This window comes from Pelodiscus sinensis, chromosome 2 (genome assembly GCF_049634645.1).
Source record: "Pelodiscus sinensis isolate JC-2024 chromosome 2, ASM4963464v1, whole genome shotgun sequence".
NCBI classification, from domain to species: Eukaryota; Metazoa; Chordata; order Testudines; family Trionychidae; genus Pelodiscus; species Pelodiscus sinensis.
The window spans coordinates 137,497,143-137,518,713 of record NC_134712.1 but is presented as its reverse complement, the minus strand read 5'-3'; the positions used below and the strand labels follow the sequence as shown (position 1 = coordinate 137,518,713).

The 21,571-nt window shown below is 43.4% G+C and overlaps 2 protein-coding genes across 2 annotated transcripts in view; one reads left to right on the top strand and one right to left on the bottom strand.

Moving 5' to 3' along the window:
• Window positions 1-1,096: 1,096 nt before the first annotated feature.
• On the bottom strand, window positions 1,097-21,554 carry FASTKD3 (FAST kinase domains 3). The gene is made up of 7 exons (XM_075921496.1): window positions 21,429-21,554; window positions 15,084-16,544; window positions 10,619-10,704; window positions 8,813-8,987; window positions 5,597-5,666; window positions 3,187-3,301; window positions 1,097-2,528 (listed from the first exon to the last, which is right to left on the bottom strand). The coding sequence occupies exons 2-7, from the start codon at window positions 16,513-16,515 to the stop codon at window positions 2,430-2,432; spliced, it is 1,977 nt and encodes a 658-aa protein (XP_075777611.1). The 5' UTR covers window positions 16,516-16,544; window positions 21,429-21,554; the 3' UTR covers window positions 1,097-2,429.
• The window catches only part of MTRR (5-methyltetrahydrofolate-homocysteine methyltransferase reductase), a 70,692-nt gene continuing 70,387 nt past the window's right edge, over window positions 21,267-21,571 (top strand). Inside the window, exon 1 of the mRNA XM_075921494.1 lies at window positions 21,267-21,491. The gene's annotated coding sequence lies outside the window, so the exon portion shown is untranslated. The remainder of the gene's footprint in view (window positions 21,492-21,571) is intronic.

Below are 21,571 nucleotides of genomic sequence, written 5' to 3'. Positions count from 1 at the left end.
CATGAGTGGGGTGGAGAGGGTGCATACAGAAAAGTTCTTCATTAGTTCCCATAAAGAAGGACTAGAGGACACCAAAGGAAAGGAATGGGTAACAGGCTTCAAACTAGTAACAGAACGCACAAAGCACAGAGTCAACCTGTGGAACTCCTTGCTGCAGGAGGCTGTGAAGGCTACAACTAGAACAGAGTTTAAAGGGAAGTGAGATCAAGTCATGGAGGTTGGGTCCATGGAGTGCTATTAGCCAGGGGGTAGGAGTGGTGTCCCTGCCCAAGGTTTGTGGAAGGCTGGAGAGGGATGGCACGAGACAAATGGCTTGGTCACTGTCTTCAGTCCATCCCCTCCAGGGTCTCTAGGGTTGGCCGCTGTCGGCAGACAGGCTACTGGGCTAGATGGACATTTGGTCTGACCCAGGACGGCCATTGTAAGCTCAGGGCTCAGGGTCGGGGGTCTCAGTGGACCCCCTTGATTTTCATGCACTCCTGCTCCTGGGTGGCCAGGCTGGCAGCTCTCCTGCCCTAGCCGGCCACGTTCCTGTACCTAGTGCAGAGATCGTGGACGAGGTCCACGATGTCTGCACTAGCCCAGGCGGGTGCCTGCCTCTTGCGGTCCCGGGCAAGCTCCCAGGAGCCGCCAGCCTGGTCCCGGGAAGAGGGGGAGGGCTGGGGGTGGCATCAGGTGGGTGGCTCAATCTGTGCCAGGTGCAGGGTCTGCTGGCTGGGTGCTTGCAGGCTTGCACCTGGCACAGGCACCGTAGCCAGCCTGTGCCCCTTTAAGGGGTCCGGGGCCGGGAGGGGGGCAGACGAGTTTCCCTAGTGTTGGCCAGAGTGGCCAGCAGGGAAACCTGGGGAGGGCTAGCCTCCCACTAGTTCGAATTAAGGGTCTACACAGCCCTTAATTCGAACTAGTAAGTTCGAACTAGGCTTAATCCTCGTGGAATGAGGATTACCTAGTTCGAACTAAGCGCTCCGTTAGTTCGAATTAAATTCGAACTAACGGAGCACTAGTGTAGCGCCTATGAAAGTTAGTTCGAACTAACGTCCGTTAGTTCTAACTAACTTTGTAGTATAGACATACCCTAAGTCCGGTGACCTGGGCCAGCTGTGGGTTTTTGCGTAGATATACTCAGAAAAAGAACTAAACAGAACCCATGTAAGAGGGAAAGGAAGCTTTAATGAAATAACAGCTTTTTTGTTTTATTTTAAAAATATAGGAATTTCCCCTCTGACTTAGGTCACCTGGCATTTATAGCAATTAGGGTCAATCTTGCTTAACTGTGTATGCTGGCTTTACTATTTGCGCAAGTAACCATACATCACTGGGATTCCCCACTGAAATTATTGTCTGTCCTCATGCTGAGCTACGTCTCTTTCATACATCATCTCCAGCTGTACAGATACTGCTCAACAACTCAGTGCCCTCAGTGCCACCTGTGTGACTCCATTAGCTTGCAAGGAGTGTTCTCTATTAGAGAAATAGTGTTGACTTGACAATATCAGGTAGTTAGGAATTCAAATTTCATCTTTAAGAATAATTCTTCATTTTATTGGGAAAAACAGCTTTATAATGAACAGTAAGTACTGGACTGATGGCAGTCATACATTTTTCTTAATAAAATAATGTATTTGAAAGTGTTTGATCAATGGATAATTGATCTTTATTGGGGTCACTGAACATTAAAACCAATATCATCTTGGGTTTTATAAAATACAACTGAGAAATCTAAAACGGTGAGAAATATAAATAAGAGCATGGGCAAATATGAATGAAATGTACTGATTTTTTTTCACATTTAAAAATCCTGGTAAGTAGCAAACTTGCATACTTTATCACATTACTAAAGAAAATAAATACAGATTTAAATTACTGTAATAAACCACACTTTTCTTTAGGATACTTACATTTGTTTCATAATTATTAAGCCTTTTGATTCACATTAGAGGCACATTCTATCCTGCTTTACATATTGTGGAAAACTCTAATAATTCCAGTGTTGCAGAGTGTAAAATAGGGCATACATTGAAACAGTGCAACTAAATTTATTGTACCACTGAGAAAAACTCTGATTAGTAACAACTTGGACATCTAACAGCTAGTTTCTCATGTATTTGCCCATTTATAAGCATATCTCTGTTAACTCTAAAGGACAGAGCGCAATACCCAGGAAATTCAGCATGAACTGTTTGCAAGCATTTTCCATTATTATTCAGCTGGAATAAGTATTCACACAAAATCAAACAAATTCTATTGCCCTTTTTAATTCTTTGTTCATGTATCCATCCAGGAACTGGAGGGCCTCACATTAAGAAGCCATAATCATCTGATGAGGAGTTACTTTGAAAGTAGAATGTTTTTTCCATGTGAAATATTTACACTTCACAGTACCTACAGGTACTGTAGTCCAGTCTGTACTTAATTATTGTTGCATTATATCACCAGTTGAGCCTGTAGGTATGAGGAAAAATTTTCTTGTGCAGATATTCTACTATATCTCTGCTGTTTTTTAAAGCCTCAATCTCAAAAAACGGAATCTGAAAGTTAGAGAAATTTTTGTGAGAAATGGTGTTCAATGAACAACTGCATTAGATTCAATATTCTTAATAGATAAATAATGTCATGTCATAAGTGATGGTAAGCTTTTAAACATGCAAATTAAGCTTGCAGTCCTGCAAACTGTCTATGTAAATAGATCCCATTGGTACTGAGTGTGGAGTTTATTGTAGGATCAGTCAGTTAAAAAGCTAGGTGCATAAAACTGGCTGATTTAACATTCTCCAAAAATTAGGTAAATATGAGCAGCAAGCAAAATAAAGAAGATGACCTAGTTGTGGGGACACTCCAGGAATAGAAAAAGGATTTTTGTGTATTCTCTAAAAATAATCTCAGTTAAGATCTTTTGAAAATAGGAAAGTGACACATTTAGGTCCAAATCCTAGACTCATGGAAATCAGTGACAAAATTTCCACTGAAATCAACGGGAAAACAGTCATAGAAGTTGAGTGTGCTAGAAATTTGCAAATGGCAGGCAGAAAAAATGAACTAAAAATAAAGAAAAGGAAGCAAAGCAGAAGAGACCAAGGAAGCATCACTCAACCAGCATAGGAAGTGCTTACAGCAGTAGCTTTATTATAAATTAGCCTTCCATCTTTTTCTAGCTAGGGAAGCACTAGCTATAGCTTTAGCCTTTACCTGCACAACGTCATAGCCAAGTAACTGCAAATGTCTTTGTTTAATAGCTTCTTTGCCTAGAAGACTGTGGCTGTTGCTGCAAAATCTTTTCTGACCATCAATACACAGGGCTATTCTAAAATCAAACACAAAAGTGCATTTTAAAAACAATATTATCTATTATTAGACCTATTCTGTGGGCTCCGAAGAATGGGGTAGGGGGTACTGCCTCTTCCCCATCCCTTTTTAGAGAATATGGTACCCTAGCGGGACAGAACCAATTGGCCAGAGTGGAGGAGCTGGTACCGTGACTGGTCTCTACCAGGGTAGAGAGATTTAAATCAAAGTCATTTAAGGAGCTTGTTTGTTACAACGTTGATGTAAATCAGGCTGAGACTTCCTAAAGTTAATCTGAAATAATATTCAGGAATTTTAGAAATATACACTGAAGCAAATTATCTAAATTGTTTATTTTAATGCCACTAGTGGAGGAATATCTTATTTGAATCTTAAAACTAATACAGGTAAAAATAAAATATTGAAAACAAGTCTGATTCTACAAACCTTTAAGCTGGTAGCTTTACTTATTGTTACTTAAAGTTAAACATGTTTATATGTTTGCAGCATCAGGGAAAAAAAAACTGTATTCTTATTAAACATTTCTCATTTTGTCATTCCACAACAAAATGTGCCTCATCTTTCACAATGAGCAGTTTTGAACAAATGCTTCTAATACATTAGTAAGCTTATAGACAGGCCAAACTTCTCAAAAGTAAAAGTCTAAGGGTACGTCTACACAGCAACATTATTTTGAAATAACTAGCATTATTTCAAAATAACTGCCTGCTGTGTAGATGCAGGCTAAGTTATTTCAAAATAAAGTCGAAATTCTGTCAAGTTGAAGGACTTCTTACTCCGACTCCTGTAACCATTATTGTACGAGAAGTAAGGGAAGTTGGAGGAAGAGTGCTCTATTTCAAAATAAGTGCTGTGTAGATGCTCCCAATTTTGAAACCAGCTATTTTGAAATAAGCAATGTAATTGACGTAGCTCAATTTGCGTAGCTTATTTCAAGGTAAGCCCTGGAGTGTAGACACACTCCAGGTTTAACCCCCATTTATACAGTAAGAGGTGGGATTTTCAAAAGCATCTGCATGACTTAGGAGCATAAGACACACAGATATCAGGCTACAAAGTCTGATGGAGGAGTACAACCTGGTCAAAGCATCTCAGCTTTCTTATGGAAGTTCATTTGCAAATATAGTACAGGTTCCTTGCTTATTATTAATTCTCTGAGGCTGTTCTAGTCTCATATTAACTATGTTAATGAAGCCTTGGACTTATTTTTTTTCAGAACAGATGACATTTTAAGGATGACATTAATTTGTAGAAAAAAAATCTGTACGTAAAATCTGATATTTAGAACCAATTAGGAAATTAAAGAAACAAGTACTAAACATCCACTTCAGCATCTTAAAAAGTATAAAATGGAAACAAAAGTAACTATTGGAAGTAAGTAAAATAATAATTTAAATATTATTTATTTATTAGAAATTTAGTGTTATCCACTCTGGCTCCCACATAGTGAAGAGTGAGCTTCTTGCCTGTCGCTCACCACCACTCACAATCTGGGTCTATATATGATACATTGAAAATCAAGGTTTTAAGATACCAGGTTATAAATATGGCTTCACTGCAATCAATGGAAAACCTCCCACTGACATCTATCTGGCCAGAACTTCACCCTGAACATGAACACTGACAAAAAAGGCAAGGTAATGTTACAGTCTGATAGTCTTTGCTTCTAGAGTTTGTACAGATTGGACTTCCCTCGTCGGGCACCCTTGGGACCTGACCGGTCCCAATCAAGGGGATTTGCCGGACCAGGGGAAGTCCCTCCCAACATGGCACATGCTGAACTCCTGTCCCCTGCTAGGGCTCCAAACCAGCATTGCTGCTGCCTGACCAGCTGTGGCTCCCTAGCTGATGCTGCCAGACCCTGAATTCCGCAGCCAGGGCCAGAGCTCCACAGCCGCTGCTAGACCACAAGCTCTGTGGCCAGGGCTCCACGGCTGCTGCCAGACCCCAGCTCTGCAGCTGAAGCTCCGCAGCCCTGCTGGACCCGAGCTGGGGCTTGAGCTACAGATGGAGCCAGAGCTTCACGGCCACTGCTGACCCCTGCTACCTACCAGCCACAGAGGGCAGAACCCTCAGCAGCACTGTCTGCCCCACCGCATCCCCCCCAGATAGGGCTACCAGCTGTGTCACCGCTGCTGCTGCCACCTCCCCACCCCTCTGTGCTCTTGCCCCACGACCCGACCGCCTTATTCCTGGGCTCTGTGGTCCAGGAACATCCCTATTCCTGCTAGATCATGGATGTTGCCAGACCAGAAGTCCCGGTTAAGGGAGATACAACCTATAGTTCTCTTACCTCCTGTACACCTCCTCATATTGGGTGGCAGGTAATACAAAACCTTCTTCATCTAATTTAATCTCAACATCTGGGTTGGGGGAGGGAGAAATTGGAAAGAAAAACAAATGATTATTGTATGCAATATACACTGCTTATTGTAAATCAATTTCTCGTTAATACTTTTCCCTGAATAATAGACAATCCCCAAGAATGAACATAGCTTTCTACTGCAAATTACATCTATCCATGTACCTATCTAAAAAGAGGAGATAAGAAGAAGAAAGAAGTGGTTAATGATTACAGAATAAACAAGGCAGACAAGCATATGGAAAATATTTCTAAAAAAGATATAAAGTATGCAATTGGTGGGTATGTATGACCCAGGCAGCCAGCAATTACCACAGATAACCAAAATGTTCAGTTTTCCAAGACTTTAATCAAGGAATGATTCCTTGGCCTTATGCATACTTGAAGTGGAGAAATTTCTGACAGTCAAGACAGAATATGACATATCTTCATTTTTCTATAGCTCTATCGCCTGTGATAGGAGTCTATACCGCAGTATGTTCCTTTCTGTATCTCCTTTTAACTACCACACTCCTCACCTCCTTCTCAGTAAAACATCCTTTCCACCTAAAAGTTTAAAAAGAGTGAGCTCCTTCTAAATAAGATTTATATGTGACCATGCAAATGTGAGGTTACCTTTCCCGCCTGACAAGATCATCTGAAGATAATTTGAAAACAAAATTTTCAATAGAAAAAAACCCCTCAATTTCAGTGGTTTTTTTTGCACATGTATCAGCACTGTGCCATGAGTCAGTTGAGAACTCTGAATTTCAAATTATAATATTTTGATAAATACTGTTTTAAAAAACTTTAGTCTTAATTTTGTCTGATTTCTTTCTTTTTTTTTTTTTTGCTCTGAGATCACAATATACATCTTATCTAAGTTTTAGAAATGTGTATCTGTCTGTCAGTCCATCTGTGAGTTCATTTATTCAAGATCTCCTCCTAAATGCTAAGTGCTAGGACCACCAAATTTGGTATGTAGCTTCTTCTTATCATAACTTAAAGGAAGATAAGGCTTGGGCTGTTCCAGGACAATGGAATGTGCCTGGAATTTGACTGTTTCTCATAAAATGGAACGGGAGGAATCTGGCAGGAAGGATAGTTATACTATAGAAAAGGGGTCAGCAACCTTTTCAAACCAAAGAGCCAAACTACATCAAAATTCAGAACAAGTAGTCAACAAAGAGCCAGTCTAAGAATGCCCATTTGCATGGCTGAAAATATACAACTTAATATTATTAATTGACATTATGATTAATAATAGCATAAATGAAACATTGTACTCAAGGATTTTATTTAATGGGACTTCTGCTGCTGTATCTTTTCACACATTTCTTTGAAGTTTACATTGTAACTGGTCAAATTTAGCTTCATGCACATATTCAGGCTGTCTTCTGTCAATCTTGAGCGCAAATTAACCTTTGTTGTGATTCAAATGCGAGAAAGACTGCTCACAAATATAGGTGGAGCCAAACATTGAAGGTAAGGCCAAGCTGACATTCTCCATGGTGTTGTGACAGGAAGTTCTTTCCAAGATTGCAGAATCAGATTATCAACGTGCTCCAATTTCTTCATGTCAGTCCGTTTGTGTAGTTTTGCCAATTCTACATGTTGTTGAGCAAGGCATTCTAAATCAGATTTCAGCTTGACAAAATTTTCTACCCCAATATCCGACTCCTTGAAGTCTTCTCTTTCCATTTCCAAATCACTGACTGAGATACCTAGAATGACTGTCATATCCAGTTCTCCATCGGCTGCTTTGTGTGGACGAATCATAAACTTAAACAGAGCACCGTGTTTGCAAAAGTCAACGAAAGGATACTTGAATGCCATAAGGAGCTCAGAAACAAACCTGGCAAGCTGCTTCAAATCAAGGCTGTTGTTTGGATTCTCTCTCTGATATGAATCACAAAACATTTGTAATCTTTCAAAATGTGCCAGTTTGTCCATCTCAATATCTTTGATGAAGACGGTCAATTTTGACTCAAATTTGACACTCTGCTGCAGAGTCAGGACAATATTTTCTTGCCCTTGTAGCTTAAGGGCTTCTCCTCTCGAATAATGCTATATAAGCCTGTAAAACTTGTGGAGTTTAAGCTTTTACCTTGACCATGCCAACAGGCTATTTTGACCATGCCAGCAGGCTATTTTGTTCTATGTTCATTTTTTGCTGCAGCTCCTCTCAGGCTTTTTTCCGTGCATCACCCTCAGGGTATTTTGTAGCAAATGCTGCATGTTTGTTTGGGAACAGTCTCTCACTACAAATGAGACACTATGGAGATCCCAGATATATCCCCAAAGCATACGAGTGTGCCCACTCCTTTTGAAAATTTTGGTACTTTTCATCTCTCTTTCTCTTCACCATTTTTACAGTTGGGGGTTCTAGAGTTCAGTATGATGATGGAAAGATTTCTTGACCAATCAAATAAAAAGAGAATATGCATAACCCCCAATGAGTGGAGAGGATGAATGGTTGTTAAAATGAACAGTTAAAGGTAAAATAGACAAAAAAACCAACCCATCTTGACATGAGTAATTATGCATCTTTAAAATGTTAAATTATTCAATTTTTCATTTTAATTTTAAAAGTTGTTTGTGTTTTGGCAATGACAGAAGAGCCATATTTGGCTGTAGAGCCATAGGTGGCTAACCCCTGAACTAGATAAATTCATGGACGTTAGGTCCATCACTGGCTATTAGCCAGGATGAGTAGGAATGGTGTTCCTAGACTTTGTTTGTCAGAGGCTGGAAATGGATGACAAGAGAGGAATCACTTGATAATTACCTGTTCTGTTTTCCCTCTGGGGCATCTGGCACTGGCCACTGAAAGAAGACAGGATACTGGGCTAGATGAACCTTTGGTCTGACCCAGTATGGCCATTCTTATATGGAATGTCTAAGGAGATTGCCTGTGATTCCATCTGAAAACTATGGTAGTACTTGGGAGTTCACATTTGTTATTTGGTTGATTAAATCTAATTACAGATAATATCAGCAGTTTGGAGTGTCTGACATGCTTTTTGAGTCTGCCTTGAATTTGGCACTCTCAGTCTTGAGCCACTCCAGATAATGAGATAATAACTAGAGAAGAGTAAGCCTGGAAGGGACCTCAATAGCTCATCTAGTCCAGTTCTCTCTACTTTAAGAAATGGCAAGGTCACTCACCTAACGTATAGCAATATGGTGTCAACACATGTGAAGCAAAATACATTCTTGTTCCTAGCAAATCAACTAGTCCATTCTTCACCCTGTTGTAGAGGTGAACATCCACTGAGGACTCCACTGAACGGCCTGGTATGAGAAAGGACTTTACTCGATATTTTGGAAGGAGTTTAGGACCCTATCAGAAGAGCAAAGAAAAGGAAATATTCAAACTTTCTCTTAGATTTTACTTTTTTTATAAGTTTCTATCCACTCTGTTGTTACCTTAGTAGTACATAGAAACATTTCCTACATATGCAGGTAATTAAGAAACTAAAAATAATGAGATGGGTTAAGTCTTTTCTTAATAACTAGCTAGTTATTATTTTAACAGAGTGTACACAATGTGCTTCAGTATCTTGTTGAATCAGGACCTTATCAAACAGGATACAGGCAGTCCCCGGGTTACGTACAAGATAGGGACTGAAGGTTTGTTCTTAAGTTGAATCTGTATGTAAGTCGGAACTGGCGTCCAGATTCAGCCGCTGCTGAAACTGACCGCCAGTTCTGACTTACATACAGAATCAACTTAAGAACCCGAAGTCAGCTGCTGCTGAAACTGATCAGCAGCTGATTCCAGGAAGCCCTGGGCAGAGCAACTGTGCCTTGGGCTTCCTGTAGTCAGCGCTGGTCAGTTTCAGCAACGGCTGACTTGGGGACGTCTGGGGCAGAGCAGCTGGGGTGCTGCTGGGTTGCTCCAGTAGCACCGCTCCTCGGCGCTACTGGACCAACCCAGCAGCACCCCAGCTGCTCTGCCCCAGGAGTCCTGATTCAGCCGCTGCTGAAACTGACCAGCAGCGGCTGAATCAGGACGCCTGGGGCAGAGCAGCTGGGGTGCTGCCGGGTTGGTCCAGTAGTGCCCAGAGCGGCGCTGCGGGACCAACCGGCAGCGCCCCAGCTGCTCTGCCCCAGGGTCCACAACAAAAGCCTGGTCTGCTGGGGGGGGGGGGAGGGGGGGGGGCACACTAGCTGCACCCCCCCCAGCAGACCAGGGAGCAAAGCGGCAGCGGGGGGTGCCTCGCCTCTGAGGCTTTGCTCTGGCGCGGGACCGCTTTGCTCCCGGTGCCCCTGGTTTGCTGGAGACGGTCCCCAGCAGACCAGGGGCACCGGGAGCAAACCCGCAGTAGCAGCAGGTTCCCATGCTTCTGAGGCTTTTCCAGAGCAAAGCCTCAGAAGCGGGGGACTCCGCCGCTGCTGCGGGTTTGCTCGCGGTGTCCCTGGTCTGCTGGAGACCGTCTCCAGCAGACCAGGGGCACCGCAAGCAAACCCGCCGGGGCTGCGGCTTTGCTCCCGATGCCCCTGGTCTGCTGGAGATGGTCCCCAGCAGACCAGGGGCACCAGGAGCAGCTTTTCTCGCCCCGGAGGTCGAGGTGGCTGACCGCTGCCTGTGAGCTTCGGGGCAAGAAAGCCCCGTTTGTAAGTGTGGATCCGACATAAGTCGGATCCGCGTAAGTCGGGGACTGCCTGTACAAATATTACACCAAACTGAAACAACAGAAGGCACAGCAGAGCCTGGGAATGTTACCCAGCTCTGAGCTCTGCCCCAATTTTGCTCCTAGCCTCACCCCCACACCCTGCCTTAGCCCCAGCCTTGTCCTCTTCTCTCCGGAGCCACAGTGCCACCCCCAGCCCAAGAAAGAGGGGCAGAGAGGGCAAGATTGGGAGGCGTGTGACCACTGACCTACATTGTTACTTCAGAAGGAAAAAGTATGCAATAATTTCTACATAGACTAAAAAATCCCAATCAATATTTCAACTTATATCCGCTACCTCATAGAAGGGGCACTCCAAGGTAACTGTTAAAAAGAGCTGGGTCAGCTGGGAGAGGACAAACTTGTCCAAACCTGGTGTTTGAGCTGAAACAAAAACAGAGTCAGACATTCAGTACAGATATGCGTTCAAGAAGAATTCCCATGCAATTAATTGTACAAAGGACAGCTGTTTTTAAATAAACATACACAAAACTGCTTTATCCTGAATCATTAACAGAATACGTAAATTAAGGAATCTTTTCCTCCCACTCATTCAATGTGTGATTCAGTATTTTGATCTGTAAGTTGAGGATAACGTTTACTAATTTTCGAGTATCAAGTTAATGTTTATGAAACACTTTTAAAATATGAAGATGGTATTATTATTTAATCAGAAACAGCTGAACCAGGGAAGAAGCCTATCTTACTGCTCTCCTTTAGAAGTTTCGGTCTCTAAACAACATACATTTTAATGTGATCTTTATACAGTGATTTAAACAAAGATTTTCAAAGTAACTAATAATTTTGGATTCCTCAGTTTTTGGATCATGTGTTTAAAAGGGCCTGATTTTCAGAAACGTATGTGTGAACTTCCACCTGCTGAATATCAGGCCCCTTTAAGGTGTTTCGTGATGGACAATGAAAAATTGAGGCACCTAAATTACTCATCACTTTGAAGGACTGGTAGAGAAATCTAGTTTCTATTGAGACAGGAATAGTATCTCCAGTTCTTAAGGATATTATCATTTACAATTCAATATTAATACACGAGATACAGGTTGGAACTCCCAAAACTGTGGCTCTCTCGTCTGGCAATATCCGTGGTCTGGTAGGACAACAGATGTTCCTGGAACAGGGAGTTCTGGCTGGGAGCCCCTGTGGCAAGAGGGTTGGTGGGTTGGAGCCTAGCTGGGCTGGGTCCGGAGCTGGAGTCCCAATAGTGGGACCGGAGACATAACAGCTGCATCAGCCCCAGCAGTGGAGCCAGAGGGGCTGAGGATGTGGCAGATATGGTACCCAGCAGTGGGGCTGGCGATGTAGCAGTCGCGGCAGCGGGGCTGGGGAACCAGTGTTCCGTCTAAGGTGCACACAAAAAATTCTCTGCCACCCACCTGCTTCACAGAGCCGTGCAACAGCACTCATCTTCCTGCTGGATCTGGAAGGTGAGTGGCATGGCTGCTTCCACTGCTGGGACTGCATGGTGGACAGGAACAGGTATGGGTAAAATGGAAAAGTGAATCCAGTCACTTCAGGGTAGTTTCCTTTATTTTGTGGTTTGGTTTGAACTGCTCTGTGTGACTCTCTGGGTACGTCTACACTACAATGTTAATTCGACCTTAGTTCACATTAGTTAGTTCGAATTAGCTTAGTTCGAATTAACGGATATAGTAAAAAACTAGTTTGAATTAGCGTTTTGCTATTCGAACTAGCATGTCCACATTAAGTGGACCCTGAAACAGGCTTAAGGATGACCGGACGCAGTGCCGGCAGGGCATCAGAGGAGGACTTAGAGCGTGGAGATGCAGTCTCAGGCTAGCCGAGGGCTGTGCTTAAATGGTCCCGACCCCCACCCCGGACAGACAGTTCTCAGGGGTGCCCTGCTTGCAAAGCAGTCCTGGCTTGGATTGCCTGGACTACCCACACTGGGCACATCACAGCACTCGGCCATCAGACTGGCTGCACTTGCCGCAGGCTGCCATCTGGGGAGAGGGGGTAATTGGGGGGCTGCAGGAGAGCTTCCACCCCCAGAAGCCCGCAGAGCCAGCCCAGTCCTCCCCATCGGGGGCTCGTGCCCCATTCCTCCCACTTACCCTTCCCTAGCCCCTCTTCTTGATGTACAAAATAAAGGACAATTGTGTTCAAAAATGGAATCTGTCTTTATTGATCAAAACTGGGGGAGACTGGGAAAAGGAGGTGGGAGAGGGGAAGAGAGAGGCTGGGAGAGGGGAGGACAACTAAAATGATCAGGGGTTGGGAACAGGTCCCATATGCAGAGAGGCTAAAGAGACTGGGACTTTTCAGCTTAGAAAAGAGGAGACGTAGGGGGGACAGGATAGAGGTCTCTAAAAGCAGGAGTTGGGTGGAGAGGGTGCATACAGAAAAGTTATTCATTAGTTCCCATAAAGAAGGACTAGAGGACACCAAAGGAAAGGAATGGGAGCAGGCTTCAAACTAGTAACAGAAAGTTGTTCTTCACAAAGCAAAGAGTCAACCTGTGGAACTCCTTGCTGCAGGAGGCTGTGAAGGCTACAACTAGAACAGAGTTTAAAGGGAAGTGAGATCAAGTCATGGAGGTTGGGTCCATGGAGTGCTATTAGCCAGGGGGTAGGAGTGGTGTCCCTGCCCAAGATTTGTGGAAGGCTGGAGAGGGATGGCACGAGACAAATGGCTTTGTCACTGTCTTCAGTCCATCTCCTCCAGGGTCCATAGGGCTGGCCGCTGTCGGCAGACAGGCTACTGGGCTAGATGGACCTTTGGTCTGACCCAGGACAGCCATTGTAAGCTCAGGGCTCAGGGTCGGGGGTCTCAGTGGACCACCTTGATTTTCATGCACACCTGCTCCTGGGTGGCCAGGCTGGCAGCTCTCCTGCCCTAGCCGGCCACTTTCCTGTGCCTAGTGTGGAGGTCGTGGACGAGGTCCACGATGTCCGCACTAGCTCAGGCAGGTGCCTGCCTCTTGTGGTCCCGGGCAAGCTCCCGGGAGCCGCCAGCCTGGTACTGGGAAGAGGGGGATGGCTGGGGGGCATTGGGTGGGTGGCTCGAGCCGTGCCAGGTGCAGGGTCTGCTGGCTGGGTGCTGGCAGGCTTGCACCTGGCACGGGCACCGTAGCCAGCCCATGCCCCTTTAAGGGGTCCGGGGCCGGGAGGGGGGCAGTAGAGTTTCCCTGGTGTTGGCCAGAGTGGCCACCAGGGCAAGCTGGGGAGGGCTAGCCTCCCACTAGTTCGAATTAAGGGTCTACACAGCCCTTAATTCAAACTAGTAAATTCGAACTAGGCTTAATCCTCGTGGAATGAGGATTACCTAGTTCGAACTAAGCGCTCCGTTAGTTCGAATTAAATTCGAACTAACGGAGCACTAGTGTAGCGCCTATGAAAGTTAGTTCGAACTAACGTCCGTTAGTTCGAACTAACTTTGTAGTGTAGACATACCCTCTGACTCCTCTCCCCATTTATTACCTTGCATTGTTCCCAGAGACTTTTCTGTTGTTTTTTTAATTTGTTTTCCTTAGTGCTTTGTAACATCTAGTAACCAAGTATGTTTTAGCAAGTTTATCTTTTGTTTTATACTAAAAAAATCACTTTTTTTTTTTTAAGGTGATGATTTGATTCTCGAGTCGTGGTAGGTCTGTCTGTGTATATCTATATGCCTCTGACTGAGGGGTCAGCTACCTTAGACTGCAGCTTGTTTTTCTCTTTTCAAGCTCTTTTGGGGCAAAAGAGCTTGGGGTACTACAGAGGGTGATTTCAAGTGTCCACCCCTGGTTTTTAGGGATAAAAAAAACTACTTGGTGGTGGTAGCGATTCCCCAGAATCTGTAGATTATGATTCTGGGGGAAGTTTTTTGAAACCAGTGACTGTAGAGGCAAAGTTTTGAAGCTCTCTTGCAGGCCCTCACCTTTTGGACTCAGTGTGCCAGAGTAGAAAGATCCTTGACACATAAAAAGGGTAATCTGGTAGCAATCAAAACTTAACATTCTACCTGAACTGTAAAGTTGTCAAACCACACTACAATGAAGAAAGGGTTTAGAGGACTTTGTAATACCATGCATTTGTATAGCTGTATGTCTTTGTACTATATAAGCATGTGCTTAACTTCCCTTTTCAGTTTATTTGTAAAATATGTCAGCTGCATTTCACTTCACTACTAAACTTCTACACTGACTCTTCGTCTCCCTTTGAGCTTTTGGCAAGATTTTCTTCTTTAATTCCTTTTTTCCTATGTTTTAAGCAGAACATTAAAATTGTTCCTGAGTGTGATAGCTTGTCTACACCAAAACCACATTTAAGTCAGGGGACCTTTTTATAGTACAACTTTCCCTGACCCTCATGCATCTGACGAAGTGGGTCTTTGCCCACGAAAGCTTAACTGAAGTGTAGGAGCATAGTCTATAAGGTGCCACAGGACTCCTCGTCGCTTTTGCAGATTCTGACTAACACGGCTACCCCTCTGATACTTTCCCTGACCTGGTGCTCATTTTCAAATGCATATCACAGCAAAAACATTAGTTTTACAAATATAGAGAAAGATTTCTTGGCAATTGTGTATCCTGTTTTTAGCCAAAGCCTGAAAAATAGCACAAGTTACTAAAAGCTGTAAATCGTATAACTGTGACAATGCAGCATCACCTTAATCTTCCTGATCCCCTTTTTTCAGTTAGCTCCAACAGCTGATACTTTGAAATACACAGGTGGCAAAGAGATGGAATAGGAGAAACTAGTAACGGACACACAGATGAAATGCATCAGACAGACTTAGTGACTTACCTTGCAGTTGTTGAAGAAAATAGGAGTTAAATATTTTTGCCAGAAAATTGACTGGATAGCGCTCAATAAGGGTGCATGAATGTAGCAGATTCAGTAGGATGTGAGGCCGAAACTGAGTAAAGCGAGCATTTAGTATTCTTTCAAGTTTTCTGAAGAGAGGGGAAGTAGTTGGTGGTAGGTAATTGAGTGTCCCAAACGGAACAATAGTCTCAGCAATCTGTCCAGTTGTGTATTTGTCAGCATTATAAACAAAGCTTTCTGCCACTGCATCAAAGATGGGTTTAGAACAGAGCAGTTTTCTGCAGCAGTATAGCATGACTTTGCTGACTACTTCAGGGTGCATGGTGAAGGAGGATTTGGGAACATGCCTTTCCAGTGCTTCTGTGAAGAATTGATCACGGTGTCCAAAATGTATAAAAGCTCCCAGCACATTTACTAGCTCCTCATCTGTGAATTGAGGGACATGCCTCACTGAATACTTACACAGTCTTATTACTAAAGGGACTGCCTGAGTTTGGTCAAGAACAACCAGAGCATTCAGTATTCTACTTATCAATTTAGGATTAAGTTGGGGAGCAAAGGTTAAAGTGATGTTGTTCATATGGTTTAACAAGTCTTGGTATTGCCGTTTTTCTGTAATACTCATCTGCAGCATTCCATAAACCATTGCCATTTCCTCAGCAGTCCATTCTTCAAGCTTTTTTCCTCTTAATTGGGTCACAATTTGTTCCAGCATTGCACAACCTGGGCCTTCCAAATCAAGCAAGCTTTCTCCAAGAATACGCAGGTTTTTAATGGTCAATTGTTCTTTATCAAGCCGTTCCTGACTCTCTGATACCAAACGTACAATCAGAGTACTCCAGGGATCTACACGCAACTTTATCAAAGCCTGCAATGCCATCAGGAGACCAGTGTCTGACAGCTTTTGTGATTCATGTTCAAACTGAAAGCATAATGTCCTGAAGACTTCATTCTCCATTACCTCTTCAGGATTTTTCAATCCACTGTCATCCACTTCAACTTCACAGATCCTTTGCAAAGCTGCTGCTGCCATTGTGTCAGACATAACTTCCAAAGAACTCAGAAATGTAAAAATCTCTTTGGCTGAATTGCAGCTGTTCAGCTCCATGAAAAATTTTTGTTCGTCTCTCCATTTGCCACAAGATTTAGAACTGCTCCCAGCATCTCCGTGAAGATGCACGGATCCAATAATGGAGTTAGGCTGGTTCCAGAGTTCTGCATGGTAGTTTCTACTAAATACATATTGAAGCCTAAATCTTGAAAGTACAGTGCCAAAGACTGAGGAACCATAGCACCATGACCGTAGCTGTCTTCCTTGCTTACAAAGGTGATTCAAGGTTTTTCTCAGTGATCTGCATGTGCGTACACTAGAAGAATAAAACTGGAAACTTTGTAAGTTAATTAAAGCCATATCAGGCCAAGTGTTTCCCTGGAAGTTACCTACAGGAGGAAAAAAAGAAAGGATCATTTTATACAAAATGATAATGTTACAGAAATGCAGAAATTACCTTACCACATTAGACCGCTAACCCATCTAGGGCTTATCTAAACTATACGGAACAGTGGAAAGAGGATATGCAAATTGTGGGAATTTGCATATCTTCTTCGGATCGCACTTTTGAAAGTGAAAGTAGTTAAGACGCGGCTTTTTTGGTGAACCCCGCCCCCCTTGTCGAAAAGCCACGTAAACCTCATTTTTTGAGGAAGAGTGACTTTTTGACAAACGGGGAAGGGGCTCACTGAAAAAGCCATGTCTAAACTACTTTAACTTTCGAAATCTCTACTTTCGAAAGTGCGATCGGAAGAAGATACGCAAATTCCCGCGGAATTTGCATATCCTCTTTCCACTGTTCCGTGTAGCCTAGATAAGCCCCTAGTCCAGATGCTTCAAGCAAGAGAAGGAAGAAATGCCACAGAGGTCAATTATTGAACAACCTGAGTACAAGGGTTTCTGTTTCCCCAAAAATTTTCCTCCATCAAAATCACACCAAAGTATTTTGTGTCTGCTTTTTTCCCCAGCTTGATTACTTTCCTCATTTGACATGTGCATAGTCAACTAGATCCCTGTCCTTTATTAAGGCTGTTAAAAAACATGCTTATACCCAGGGCTCGCCAAACCACGGCAAGCCCCGCTCACCAGCCGCGCTGTCCGGCGATCTGCGCATGCGCAGATTGCCCGAACCCGGCTCTTCTGGGTTACAATCTACTCGCCATAGGCGAGTAGATTGTATAATTTGTCGATCCCTGCTTATACCCATGCATTTGCAAGAACACAGCTTTGGTTTATCAACTCAAGGGTAAAAAGACTTGCACATATAGCAAAAGATTAAAAGAAAAAAAAAGTTGTGATCCCATTCCTGAAGATGCTTACCGATCTACTTTAAGTTTATGAATTATTATATTGATTTCAATGCTTAGAGAGAAGCATTTGTGTAAACATCTCCAGGATCATGGTTTCTCAATTAGAGGCCCTAAGAATCGGCATGGGACTCAGGAGAAAGTGTAATGCTCTACCTGAGACCACTTTTAGCACTTGGTAAAGTTGACTTGATTTTGAATTTAGTGTTCATTTAAAAGAGTAATTCTTAAACTATGTAATAGTCCTGTTCTTGACAAGTGTATTTTTTTTATCTGCACAGTTATAAATTGTGTTTACAATCCATCTTCAAGTAGATGAAGAGGACACTGGCTCTGCTCTGAGTTAATTAAACTACTACACAATCAAAAGAAAGAAGTTTCAGAAAGTATTATTGCTCCACCGCAATGTTAGTCAAAAATCTACTCGGTATGCACATTAACGAAAAAAAAAAAAAAAGAATGGTATGTGATTCACATTTCTCCAAACTTCTGCAGACTTGTCTGCCTGTCATTCTGTCCTTAGATCATAAGTTTCTTAGAAAAGAGACCATTCCTTTTTTCCCCTCCTGCCTGGAAAGTACCTAAGCCTATTGCAGGTACCTCTATAAAAAACATCCAAAAATAATAATCTACTATTTATTTTGAAGTTTGTTTATAAAAAATAAAGTCATACTTTGTGATTAACAAATTTTGCATAAACAATCCTGCCACTTAAATTTGCTGAATGCACTACTTTTAACACCAGAATATGCTGGGTGAAAGGTTTAAATAATTATTTTTGTTTATCATTGGAAAAAAGTTATGACTATTATTAAGAGTTCATAAAAATATTTGCTAGCAAAATTAAAATTGAGTCGCTTATTCAACCGTCATTTTAGCTCAAAGAAAATATTTATTGTTACAATCACAAAATAATTCAAATTAGTTACAGAAAGAGTAATGGAAGCTTTACTTAATAGGAGTTACCTTTTTCGGCATTCATATTTATTTTGTTATTTACTTTAAGAATGTATTCACATATTACCTACTAATATAAATATTATAAAGAATCACAATTGATTGCTTGATATCATTGTCTGATTTTTATGCACCAGAGATTTATTTTGATATTTTTTATTTTGATGTATTTCTATATTTATTTCAACCAACACCAATTAATTTTCTTCACTAATTAAGCGTTTCTGATTCAAATGTACTCTGTATGTTAATTATTCAATAAAATGAATGAAGTTGAAATACTACAAATTTAAAACTGTTCTTTTACTTCCCTTTTGTAAGAACATAATAAAAAAATCTATTACATACATTTATTTTCTAGAACTTTCCTATAGGTGGCATCTAAGCAAAATGACTTTGCCCAGTCAACAACGGGCCTCACCTGATAGTACAAATATATTACACTGTGGGGCACTTCAAGCAGGACTTAGAATCAGTCTCATTTCTTCCTATTTTATAACATTAGTCTTAACACTTTTGAAAGAGAGTCCAATTGTTTAATCTGGACCACACATAGCCTTGCGTCTGAATGGGTCTCCCATATAGGACACATTATATCTAAATTAAAGCTATATAGAGTTACACTCTAGTAGTGCATTATAATCTAATGAAGGACACAAAAACCCTGATCCACTACTATACCTGTCCTATATTTGTTTACACTTGTGTAATGGAAAATATTCCCCTCTTCTAATTTGGCAGCATTTTACATTCATTTTGGAGAGGGGTAAGTAAATACAGGCAGTCCCTGACTTTACGTGGATCCGACTTATGTTGGATCCGCACTTATGAACGGGGCTTTTCTCGCCCCGGAGCTCACGGGCGGCGGGTCACCACCCGTGTCCTCCGGGGAGAGAAAAGCTTCTCCCAGTCTCCCTGGTCTGCTGGGGGGGGGGGGGGGGGTCCAGCAAAGCCAGCAGACCAGGGATACCCGAGCAAAGCCACCCAGGCGGCGGAATCTGGATGCCAGTTCTGACTTACATACAGATTCAACTTAAGAAACCCAGGCGTCCCCAAGTCAGCTGCTGCTGAAACTGACCAGCAGCTGACTACAGGAAGCCCGAGGCAGAGGGCTCTGCCCCAGGCTTCCTGGAATCAGCCGCTGATCAGTTTCAGCAGCAGCTGACTTGGGGATGCCTGGGTTTCTTAAGTTGAATCTGTATGTAAGTCAGAACTGGCATCCAGATTCAGCCGCGGTTGAAACTGATCAGTTTCAGCAGCGGCTGACGCCAGTTCTGACTTACATACAGATTCAACTTAAGAACAAACCTACCCGGGGACTGCCTGTAACTACAAAAGGAAAAGGACAACAGTAAATGAGAATTATTACCACAGCTACTCCTATGACATGTTACAGAACTTCTCCCAGCAGTGACTGAGTGCCAGCTTTTGCAGGAGAACTATTTGCCAACTGGCATTTGCTATGTGAGATGCTTAGCTCTGCTCCCAAGGTCCAGACTCCATCTACTATATATTTGAGTTTGTCTATCTGGTCAAGAACTCCTTCTAAATGGTAAGAGCTAGGACCATCAACATTCAGTATACAAGCTCCAGCAGGTAGCAGTTAGTCTGTACAAGATAAACTTAAAAAACAAAAACTGGTCTGGTAGCACTTTGTAGATGGTATCATGAGCTTTCAGTTCCTCTTATAACTTAAAGCAAGATAAGGGTTTGGTAGTGCCAGGTATGTCTGGAGTGGGTCTGTTGCTCCTAAAACAGAAAGGGAGGGCTCTGCTATATAATGATCACATGGAGGCAGCAAGGGATATGGGATGGAAAGCAGGGACAGTTATACTATGTAATGACTACAGGGGGGGGGGGCAAGCAAGGGGCCAGAGATAAGGACGGAGACAGCTATAACCCTATTTGAGCAGTAAGGAGGCCAGGAGTGGAGAAAGAGACTACTATCTACTACAGTGGGTATGGCTAAGTTTCCCCACAATCTCATAGGCTGTGTCTAGACTGCATCCCTTTTCCGTAAAAGGGATGCAAATTAGACACATCACAATTGCAAATGAAGCGGTGAATTAAATCCCCCCCACTTCATTTGCATAAACATGGCTGCCGCTTTTTTCCAGCTCAGAGCTTTGCCGGAAAAAAGCACCAGTCTAGACGCAGATCTTTCGGAAAATAAAGCCTTTTCTGAAAGATCCCTTATTCCTTAGGGTTCCTTAAGGGATCTTTCGGAAAAGGCTTTATTTTCCAAAAGATCCGCAACTGTGATGTGTCTAATTTGCATCCCTTTTATGGAAAAGGGATGCAGTCTAGACACAGCCATAAAGTTTGTTTACAGCCACCAGTCCTGGCTCTCAGTATTCTGTGCTGTTAGTTAGCTCTAATTTACCCCTAGAGATCTTCTACGGGCCCTGTAAGGAGTGGAAATGCTCGAAATGCTGCTAGACAATATTGACTTCCAATGGTTCGGCAAATTCTCTGGTTCAGCACTGGTCAGGCCTTGAGGGTGCCAAACTAGAGAGATTAAACCGCTACACAGTTGAGAGAGTTTCCCTGTTCACATGTATTTTGTGTCTGTTCTCCCAGGTGGGGCATGTACACCCCTACCCCAGCTATACCCACTAGGGAAGGCAGAGGTGGTCCTGTTACCTTGGGGGAACCTGCACACTGGACCCCTCATCCCCAGCCCCACCCCAGAGCAATGACTTGAGGGGCTGAGAAATGCCGGGTCAATCTTCCAGCCCTTAAAGGGGTAGAAGGCTGAGAAGCCCCTTTGCGCATGTTCAGGTTTTAAAACTCCAGCGCCCGCTGTTGAGCCCTGAGCGATTCCGCCTGAGGTGCGGCCCCTCACTCGCCTCTCCCGAAAGAGCCCCGGAAACCTGGAGGCACCAGAGCGGGGCTTTTGCCCTAACACCTGCTGCCGCCTCCCGCCAAGCGCTCGGGGGGCGCGGGACCCTCCCGCCCCCAGCTCCCCACGCCTGGCAGCGCCTCCCGAGCACCGAGCCGGGGCTGTACCTGGCGACACGGCCCGGGCCCGGCTTCCAGCGGCGCCCGCCTCGGGCTGCTCCAGCAACGCACGTGAGCTGCGCTTCCTTGCTCAGACCCCTCCCTGCCTTTCCCCCCGCCCCCGCCTGCTGTTCAGCGCCCTCGCTCGGGCC

Coding starts and splice junctions, on each gene's coding strand:
- FASTKD3 (XM_075921496.1), bottom strand. CDS start 16,515: ATGGCTTTAATTAACTTACAAAGTTTCCAGTTTTATTCTTCTAGTGTA. Junction 8,988..10,618: donor TGGAGTGCCCCTTCTATGAG/GTAGCGGATATA, acceptor CTCTTCTGATAG/GGTCCTAAACTCCTTCCAAA. Junction 3,302..5,596: donor TATGAGGAGGTGTACAGGAG/GTAAGAGAACTA, acceptor GTTTGATTTTAG/AATAGCCCTGTGTATTGATG.